Below are 11,517 nucleotides of genomic sequence, written 5' to 3' on the forward strand. Positions count from 1 at the left end.
CCCTTAAACAAAGGAAAAGTACGTCCTTTATGAAGGCATAGAGCCTTTACTACATGAAAATGAAAATTAATGAATACACTGTGTACAGTAATTTACCTGATAAGACAGACCTCAGAAAAATACATTATGAGAGCTTTTATACTTTTATAAAGCTGTCTATAATGAAAATTAATTAACTAAGGATTTTTTTGCCCTGCCAGGGTGTGGCCGAGTTATCCGGAGTGCCGGGTTATCGAGAGCCGAGTTTTCGAGGTTTTACTGTAATTGAATAACATACTTAAGTAAAATGAAATCTAAAAACTTAAGTTTTAAAACTATTCTTAACCTAATATTTTATAACAAGATATTGTTGTAGCTTCTACAGGGTGACTGCATCTATTTGTTCAATAACTCATGATTGCACAGTCACATTTGAACAACATTTAATGTACTGTACAGTACAGCATACCTTGGTCAATGACAAATAGGAATGTCTCAAAAAAGATACTGAAGTGCCCACCACTAGCACAGACTAATGTTGATTTTAAATGCTGATATCAAATTTTAATACAATAGAAACTATATTTAACATTTTCCAATTAAATGTATTTTTTCACCTGTTCCTTCAAATCGTTGTAAATCACAATGTTAATGTTATTACATAGTGTGTTTTGATGATGTGAATTTTTGAAAAACTTGATCTTAGATGAAGTTTTATCTCAAACAATAGTTTTAGAAAAAATTAAATGTACTGTATTTCATGTTTGGATGATATTGACAAAAATGTGTTTATGTTTCAAACTTAGAAACTGCAAAGAATCAATATCAAATCCTCAACAGGAAACAAACAAATATCCTTGATTACTTTAAAAAAAAAAACAACTTTAACATCTTTGTGTAAAACATGTATAGAGGTGCTGACATTATATTGTATGAAATAAAGCTGCTTTTGGAAGTGCTTATGCTGGAAATATTTGTTTTTCTTCACTTTACCCATTCTGAATGCACATAACATGAATTTGTATCTTTTTGCACGTTTTTTAAGGATGTGTGGATTTTATGTAGTCTGCAATTTAATGTATTTTTTCATCAGTTCCTTGTGAAACATTGAGTTTCTACTGTATTTTCTTTCCAAGACAAATGCTCTCTTTAAATGTATCCATAAATAGGTAACATCATTGCCACCAATTTCACTAACAAATTTAAAAATCCTTGCCTATAAACTTTGCTTTTTAAAATAAATTATAAAACAGTAATAACCATTCTAGTTTATAAAACAGAATTTATTCATTGTAAGAGCAGAGTTCAAAGCTTTTAATTGAAAATGTTTTTGACCTGATTAATGGTCCATCCTAATGCATAAGAAAAGACTGCTTTAAATAAAAAATAATGTGACATAGTAAATAAACTGGAGAAAACAGAAAACTGTGAATCAGATCAAGACAAAAAAAATCAACAAAAGAGATATTTCATTTTATTATATAAGGCAAAGTCATAGTTTAAGCATTACAATATAGATTAGATATTTAGATAAATGCTCTTACAAGCACTACAACTGAATTAAAAAATTAAAATGTACTATAATTATTATATACACAGAAAGATCAATAGGCTTAAAAACCTCAACTGCAAATATACAAGATGCATTCAGTAAATCATAATCAATTATGAGATTTATATAGGGTATCAAAAAAGTTACTGTGCAGTGGAAAAGGTTTAAGTAAAGTTTTAATAAAAGTGAAATTTTACATATGATATTGCAGTTTCTCCTAGAGCAAATGCCGAAAATGTTCCCCAGAGATTCCAAAATCAGAAACCTAGCAGACCAGAGGCCGTATTCTGGTCACTGTCTCTAGTCTCATCTCTCGCAAGCCGGTCGCTGATTGGCTAATCATTTGGATTAGCCAATAAGCGACCGGCTTGAGAGAGACAAGAGTCCTGAGACAATGACCAGAATATGGCCCCAGATTCCATGGGAGATTATATGATCAGCAAGTCTTCCAAAAACCAGAACATCTGTGAGTAAGCAGTAATGCCATCTATTGCAAAGTGAAACACAGGTCATACAACTTACAGGTCTTGTATGCAATGCTGTATGTATTACTTTAATGTCGTTACAAATTTCTCACTGCACAGTAACTTTTTGAACATCCTGTATTATAATTTCTAAAAGGGAGCAATCTTATCTATGAATCTTATAAAATTATACTAGTAACACTAATTACAAATACATTAATACATTGTATAAAACAGTTCATGTTTATAAACTTTTATTTATTTTACATACACTTGTACATATTCAATTATAAAATTCCATCTACAATAATAATGCAAGTTATCTTTACTGATATTTTATTTTTTAAAAAGCAAAAATATAGACTTGTTACCTAAACTTGTATTATCTTGTAAGACAATACAAATTTAGTTTTATATAAAATAAAATTATATATCATGAAAAAATATGTACATATGTATTGATATGAGAAGACAATGAATTAGAATGAACAATTTGGAATATTTACACCCTCTGGTAAATATTTTAGATGATGAAACTTCTTATCAATTTAATCTTCTTTAATACATCTTACAAAGTACATTAAATTGCATCTTAAAGAGTTTAAATAAAAATAAGCTGAAATAAATTTTAATATTTCATTAAATCAGCATTTAAGATTCTTATATATCAGTGTTTTTCAAAAACGGGTGCACAAAAAAATTTCACCAGTCCATGGAAAAATATTTGATCATACTGACACTAATGCATTTGATTAAGAGTGACATTCAGTGGCTATCTGTCATTGGAAGCAGTGGATGTGCCGCTTCCCTTGTATTTTCTAAAAAATAAATACATATTAATTTTAATTATATGAAAATAATCGCACAATATTTTATTATAACCACATTATGTATCTTATTACAAATTTCTATACTACACGCGGAAAAAAAAAAAGATTGCTATTGTATATTCGAATATTAGTGGCGGAGTGGAAGCGCCGTATCGTCAGCATCCAAAAAGCCAGATTTGCGCATGCGCTTTACAGAGCACCAACCTCACCCGGTTTAGCCAGTGGAAGCCTAGGACCTTAGGTGGATGCTACACGTATACCACATCCAATTCTATCCAGGACCGGTTCTGGGCTGTTAGCTGCCTACCTGCTAGAATTTGGCCGCCCTCACCCGATTAAGTGAATCACGAGTAGATTTATAACTTAACCCAACCGATAAGAATTTACTGGTATGATTTTACGATAGTTGGTATAGTTGACAGGAGTTAAAAAACTCCATTGAAATATTTGATATATTTATTTTGCTCTCTGATTTTATATTACTCACAGATTTCAATGTTAAACCAGTGATATTACGATTTTGTATATCCCAACTTTAAGAGAATGTAGAAAAAAAACATGTATAATTCATCATACAATGTTAAAAAAATTAACCGTTACTTCAACAGCGTCATTTACAACTAAATTTAATGAATGAGAGAAATGCACAAGGTACAGAAAAGGCTCTAGAATTTATTTTCCTTAAATTTACGATTTATGTATCCGTTTGCCATAAAAATTTGTCTTTCCACTTTTTTCCCAAGACTACAAATATTCGAGTACAAAGTAACCGGTTTCAACTTATTTCTACTTAAGAAGTAGTTAAATAATTAAGCGATTAGGGAATTGGGGACATAAACAAAACCCTGATGAAAGAGCCAAAATTTTACTTAAACAAAAGCTTAACCGAACCATCTCTAGCCGAGTACAGTTGGACTGATTTCTTCGTATTATTAATGTAATAAAGACAGAAATTTTTCCAGTTCAATGAGAGTGACCAAAATGTTGTAAATTTTGGAAATTTATGAGAACACTTTATCCTAAAAAGAATTAGTTAGAAAACAGATGACTATTAAGTTTAACATATTAGATTTTTACAGCTATGGTGAGAAACATTTAAAATCTACAACAACCCTGTCGCGTCCTTTGACATATACTAGTGATGCAACAGAAGAGGTATTTGACATTGACCGGTATCAGCACCCTGGGAATTTGGCAGTCTGTATGTGCATGCTCTGCAACCATCTTTGATTCCATCCATTAGCCACTCGTAAGGAGCTATTTGACTAAGTTCATTGTTGTAAGACTTAAAAAGTAAAGAATATTTTATATTTTTATATACGTTCCTTTACAAAGCTATATTTGATTATAATTTTCTTTAAAAGTATATTCATACAATTGAAGAATATTTTATACCAGGTATGCACATTTCCCACACATTTTATTTCACCAAGTAAGTTTTTATTATTTTATTTTTAATTGTAGCCCTTATATCGTGGCTAGTGATTCAGAATGTAATTCTGATATTAAAAATACATTTAGAAAAGTCTACGGTTTTTACAGGCTTATCAAATAAATGATACGAATGGACCCTAGACCATCACTGACGCACAATTGACTGATTGCCCCTGGATGTCGGCTTCTTACAGAAGCACATCTTCCCTATCGTCAAATGTCACGGCACGCCACTGGTGACATTTAAATAATAATCTACAGTTATTGTACTGTAAATACTATGTTACATACAGTAATTCTAGATAAGCACACATAAGCTTAATTCATAGTCATATATAATTATTAGTCTACATAAAATTCACAATTTTACCAGTCCAAAACGAGAAAAAAGTTAAACACTTATATATGACTAAACATTGAGCAATGCTACTTATTCTCACAAAATGAATAAAAATGAGTTTTTTTGCTAACCAGAAGAAAAAAAAACTGAATTTAAAAGCATGCAATATCCATTTAGATAAAAAGAATCAAGAATGACTAGATCGCTCAAAAATATTTAGTTAAAAATAATTTAATAAATTATTAAAAAAATTTTTTTTTCCAATACTAGTATGTACAGTACTTCAAAAACTTGTTTAATAAATTCTGAATGTTTCAATTTTATATACTTGCATAATTTAGAAATATACTGCATTTCCTGAATTCAAAGACTTTATTCTAAGATTCACCATTAGTTTGAAATCAAATTTTCATTTTTTGTGTACAGGAAAATTATAAATAAAAAACTTAATAAAATTGTTTAAGTAACAATTTTATTTAAGTTAGAAAAATAATGCAAATGCCAGAAAACAAGCAATGTTCACAGTTTTATTTCTTCTACCAGTTTTACTCAGCAGTTTTATTTATATACTTCTACATAATTGTTACAACTTTAAAACAATTGTACAAAAACACTTCTAATGCTACATCATAATGTTCTCTTAAAAGTCATTTAAAAATGAGTTCTAGTTAAACACTTGTCACAAGCAAAGCTTATTTGAACTGATGTGATCATTGAGCAGTATAGCAAAGACATTGTTATTGATGGATAATGCATCACGTGGTACACTTGTTATGACTAGTTTTAGAATATGAATATCAGATGTCTCAATACATTTCATACTTATAATAAGTGGTAACTTAGAATCAAGGAAATATGGTATATAAAGTTGGTTGTAGAGTACAGACAATCTTATTTGGATTACCTAAAAGATTTTGTAGATTCTTTTAGACTCCTTCAAAATTATAAAAAGTTTGTAAAAAGAAGCTAAAAGATAAAAATAAAATTCTAAATGACAAGAATTAATATTTTTAAAAACTAGCATAGTACAGGTAATTGTAAATTTTAATTTTATATTATATTAAACATACTACACATGAAAATGCTAAAGAACTGTTAATTATTCACATGAAAATCTGAGAGAGAAATAACTTTTCAGGATTATTTCTTATTTAAGACAATTATAAAACAAACAATTTAAAAACCATTCAATGAAATAATAACAAGTCAGTTTTATTACTAAGCATTTATAAAAGTGGTTTCCAATCAGAATGTCATAGCACCCTGGTGTGTTGCACAGTAGTTGAGTGCTACAAGGTTTTAAAATTTAAATACTAAGATTGAGTATACTAAGACATTTTTGAAGAAATGACAAAAAGAAGCTAAAAATGATTGAAGAAATGAGTGTTTGCCTTGGCAACAGTATGATCAATTATTATTAACTTTGTGATGAATACAAATGACCAAAGGACCATTTGTATTCATCACAAAGTTCAAATTTCCCATTAAAGTCAATTTAAGCCAATTAAGTTTTCTGTTAATAAATGACTCCATTTTTTAACATGAAGAAAGCAACACTGATAATTTTCAAGGTGTTACTTTATTATTTAATTACGTAATATAGTCTTGAAAAGCATTTTATCATCAGATCCTAACAACATTAAAAGTTGAACAAAAAATAAAACACAGAACTACCACCATTCAAAAAACAAAAAAAAAAAAAACATTTTAAAATAATTTATAAACATTCCAATTACTAGATGATTCCAAAACCTAACAATAAACATAATTTTATATTTGACTTATTTTTCATGTTCTATTCCAAAAGCATTGATTGTTAGCAATTTTCATGTGTAATTTTTGGGATTTAATTAAGATTTTAAAATCTTAATAGAATTTATTTAAATTCTTTATAAATGCCATGGATGCATTATTACAAAAATATTATAAACAAATAAAAATAAAAGTTCATAGCACTGTATTTTCTAATTTATAGTGCATCATCACTCATCTCTAGTACTAACGAGAAAGGTGACATGCAGATTAGAGTGAACTTGCAAGATCAATTAGTGACAAGGACACAATAAAGTTAAAAACCACTGATTTATAATGTCATTATCAGAGAATTATGTTTTCTGCTTAAATATTAATAAAATCTGTATTATATAAAAATCTTTATATATATATACATATATATATATATATATATATATATATATACACACACACACACACACACACAGTAGAATCTTGTTTAAACAGATCGCTTGGGCTGCCGAAAATCATCCGTTGTTCCAATAATCCATTATATCACAAACAACAAATTTTCCTGCACACCCAGGAAAGTATCCATTATTTGAATAATGTTTCCTCTACATATAAGAAATACCAGTACAGTTGACCCCCCTATAACGCGGTAGATATGTTCCACTTTATAAGAATTTCACGTTGTAGGAATCCTTAAATACATGAGCCAATCACAGCCCGGCACACTTGCAGTTTACGGACTACGGCTGTTTGAAAGGTTTTCTTCCATAAAATTAATCAATTCTAGACTAATTTGACTCAACATTTCCAAAACACGTATAATTTTTTAGGAATAATCCGTATAAACTATGCTATAAACAAAAAATTGTAGGATTACTTACCGAGTGCACCATTCGACGATGCCATTGCTTAAGCTTGTTTTCATTGCAAAGCAGCGCACCAAACGGCGGGTGCGTTTTTTGATAAGTTACTTTTCTGCAAAAAATTCGTTGAACTTTGGAGACATCATTAATAGAAATAATTTTTATGGCCATTGAATAAGAAATGTATAAAATTACAGTACTGTATTAGCCTTACAGTACCTAATTTATATACTGTACAGATGATAGTAAACTCAACTTACCCGCCTAAACTCTCTGTAGGCCTAGTGTATAAGTAGTTCAGTTGCTTGTCCACTATTGGTCCAGATTCGACCAATCCTGTCGCGACACGAGTCAGTGATGACATTTTACCGCATTTTACAAGTCTCTTAGCATCTTTATACGAATACAGTCGGAATTTTTTCGCTGCGATATACGAATCTGCATTATATGAACCCGTGTTATAGCAGGTCAACTGTACTTTAAATTATTCAGTCTTTGGATATGTCTATTCTTTATTCTATAGAAACACATATGTTACAGGATCATATATTATGTTTTATTTGTGTACAACAAAGCTAACTGAAACTGTTTATACTGTAAGCACAAAAAAAGGCAAAGTACATGTGCTTGTTAGCACTTCATTTGACTCCATCCATCTTGGTTTGTTTTGAGGCCACTTTTCTGCCTATTGAATACAACAAACTCCTCATATTAGCAATATTATGTACTGTACAGCCTGTTCATTTATGCTGAAACTCATCAGGAAGATCTTCATGACTAGGAAAGACTCAATGGCCTTGCTAAATTTTGGCACTATACTTGTACCAGTGTTAGAATTTTCACCAGGTGGTTCCTTCTCAATCATATCATCTTGCCAACTCTCTTTGTTTAATTGAAGAATTGTACACATTCCAAATGTAACAATAGCATCATTGAACTCTACAAATTCCCTGGAAATACCCAATATTAACTAAATATTGAAAAACACAAAATTTACAATAGATGGAGCTAAAAAAAAATCAGTTATTCAAAGTTACAGATCTGCTAAAAGGAGGTAAAATTACATCAATTTGGTAGGATCTGGGAAAAAATCCACTATACAGAGAAATTTGTTATTGTTCAATCTGTTAAAAGAAATTCTTCTTTTCATATATAAAGTGTTAAAGTTTTAGTATCTAAAAAATTTGGATCAATTCAAGCTCAGACATTTGGGACCTTATCAGAGCTGTAGAGCCTACTGATAAAAGCAAAAAAGTCAAAAGAACCATACCTCTACAAGCAATTCTTTGCAAGATACAGCCCCCCAAAATCAAGTCACGAGATCACAAGTTGCATTGCTCCACTAAAACTATCACATTTAAGTATTTAGCCCACGTGACTATGCTGGCTTCGAGTAGCCCACTTGATTGTTCGTGGAGTACTTGATGTTATATAGTTTTAGGGGGTGGGAGCAAGCCCCCAACCAGGTGTCGAGATGCTCACTATCACTTTCACCAAAGTGCACGACTACATGCAAAGCACTGGTCAAGGCAAGCAATAGCGAGCCTCGACAATGTGGAGCATAGATAATAGGCAGTATACTGATACATGTTAAAAAGCAATCTTTGGAGACAAATACAGTGGAACCTCAGTATAAGACCTTAATCTGTCCCTGATGTTTTGACTTATACCGAATAAGACGTATACCAAACCAACCTTTCCCATAAGAAGTAATGTAAAAATGATTAATCCATTCTCATGTAAAAAAAAAAATGGTTGGCTTTAAACACCTTGCTTTCCTGGCTAGTTCCTGCTTGATTTTTCATGAGATCAGCATGTATCTTTTTAGCTTTCTCGCAAATAATTGCTTTTGATACGCTGTCTCAGCACACTGTTTTTCAGTTATCCAAAGCAAAAACAATTTCTCAACATGATCTAATGTCTTCAATCTCTGTTTAGAAATTGATTTAACCTCTTTTGCAGTGTTAGCAGATTTAATAATGTCTTTATTTTTCACGATTGTCAATATCGTCATTCTCAGAATATGGTATACAACAGTTAAAATCTTTAACACGCATGCCACCTTCAAATTTCTCAACAATCTCTTTTTTCAGTTCCATTGTGATTCTAGTCATTTTTTTAGTTCTCTGTTGCTTTTCATTTGCTTTTCTGCAATTTATGATTAATAAAAATAATAGAATTTTACTTGCAAATTAAAATCAGAAGAAATTTAACAAAGTTATAAACTGTGGCACTGCGTACGTCTAGTCTAGTACACCGATAATGCTACTTGTTCATAGATGGTGTGTATAATTGAATTAAGTCGTATACTGAACAAAAGTCATATATTGAGCAAAATTTGTATTGTCCATACAGGACGTATTCCGAATTGGACATATTCTAAAGCAGACGTATACCAAGGTACCACTGTATCTTGCATAGAGTCACATGTACAGATATGGTTCCTTTGATTTTCCTGCTCTTACAAGGGGAGTCTACAATTCAGGAGAGTTGAAAAACCTGTCATTCGGAGCTTGAATCTTACCAAAAATTTTTTGTTAACTTGTATAATTACAGAATTTTTCTCTGAATATGGATGGAACTTACAAGTAATTCCATATAAGACAATTTGATATTTCTAATATTTTGTGATTTATTTTTTTACACATCCAAATGGTTGAGCAGTTAAGACATCATCCTACTGCTCCAGGGAACCCAGGAAAAATCCACACAAATCAAATTGCAGAAATTTTCTGAAAGTCAATCCAACCCAAATACACTGCACTGGTCCCTCATCGTCCCATTACGGACCAGGGCAAATCCACAATGGGCTTGTTAAAAAGATCCTCTTAATGCCCCCAGAGCAGGGAAAAAGGGGGGGAAATTAACAACTGAAAGTTTGAAATCAAAATCGATTTTTAAAAATTTTCGTTACTAGCTTTTAAATGAAAAATAAAAATTATAACATTTACTAAAGCATTTTTAATATTGTTAACTCTCAAAATTTTATTTGATTTAATTTTGTTCTTTTCCTTTCATTACAAATTTAATTCGCGATTTAAATTACTCTCTTCAAATTCAAAAATTCGTTATTCTTCGAAAATGATAACGAAAGATTAAGACTTTAACTACATAGCGAAATTTTAAATCGTCTTATTCTATTGACCTACTTTTACAGCATTCATACGGTAGAAGTTACTTTTAGGACAATATCTAAATTTATATACGTACTGTACAGTACAAATTAACTAAAAGTAACCTCTACTCCCGTATATTTATACACATTTACGTAATAGACGTTTAGGTGTATTTATATACGTGTTTATCACCTCTAATTACTAAGAAATTTGAATTATTCAATATTCTTACTCTGCTTGATGCTCTTTGTTGTTGTTTCGGGAGCGACTGAAGTTGTTATTACCGAAGATGTTGAACTTTCCGGCATTGTAGTAGTATTGAGTGAAGTAGAATTTTTTTTCACTTCAGAATCCGATTGACATAAGGTAATGGTAAATAGAAACACGCTTAGCAAGAAATACTTCATTTTCATTAATCTACAATGCCAATATATTTAATACTTATTGTCTTAAGAAACCTCTAATACACAACTCTGTTTAAAAAAAATTCTATTAAAGCGATAAACCGAAAAACACTCGGAACTTTCTTCCTGCTTGTTTGTACTTAGTACCGTCCGTACCTGATAAATCTCGTGACAGCAGTCATAATTAACTACCGATTAAGTGGTAAATTGTTTTAATTGTTCACTATTCTTCTAAAAAATGTATAAATATCAAAAATATGCTTAGTAGATAATACAAACACCAACTATGATATCGTTTTAGTTATATTTGATGTTTTATTATAAAAATTAAATTATAAATAAATGTACCATAAAAATTGTAACTAATTTGAAGTTCGATTATCGAATTATTACAACCAACAGCGCCCTCTCGCTTTAGAAAGACCTATTTTTGTGAGAAAATATATCAAAATTGTATATATATTATAAATTTTATAAATTATAAAATAAATTAAATATTTACCAAATAATAAAATCTTCGTTAAATCATTTGTTTCTGTACTTATGTGTAGCGTTTCTTAGGGTGCGTTTACTTCTGAGCTAATTTTACTGTCAGCACGCTCAACCTGAATACTGTACTTTTGCCCATTGGCGTTTACTTTAGATTTGTGTGACGTCGTTTTTTAACGAAATTAGTAAGCTGGGAGTGATCAAAGTCCTAGATAATCTAGGACCTTGGGGAGTGCTAGCTAGTTCGCTGTTGAGCTTTGCGTTAATTCAATATTCAATCAGTGGCATAGCATAGTGGGG

General features: G+C 30.5%; 1 protein-coding gene across 1 annotated transcript in view; it reads right to left on the reverse strand.

Annotated features, from left to right (window-relative positions):
- The window catches only part of LOC111635951 (pituitary tumor-transforming gene 1 protein-interacting protein-like), a 44,338-nt gene extending 33,293 nt beyond the window's left edge, over nucleotides 1–11,045 (reverse strand). The window contains 1 exon segment of the mRNA XM_023381097.1: nucleotides 10,557–11,045. Coding sequence (XP_023236865.1) covers nucleotides 10,557–10,737 — 181 coding nt within the window. The 5' untranslated portion in view covers nucleotides 10,738–11,045.
- Between the last annotated feature and the right edge of the window lie 472 nt (nucleotides 11,046–11,517).

Source organism: Centruroides sculpturatus, unplaced genomic scaffold, assembly GCF_000671375.1.
Source record: "Centruroides sculpturatus isolate CEXI.00-Female unplaced genomic scaffold, Cexi_2.0 scaffold954, whole genome shotgun sequence".
NCBI lineage: Eukaryota > Metazoa > Arthropoda > Arachnida > Scorpiones > Buthidae > Centruroides > Centruroides sculpturatus.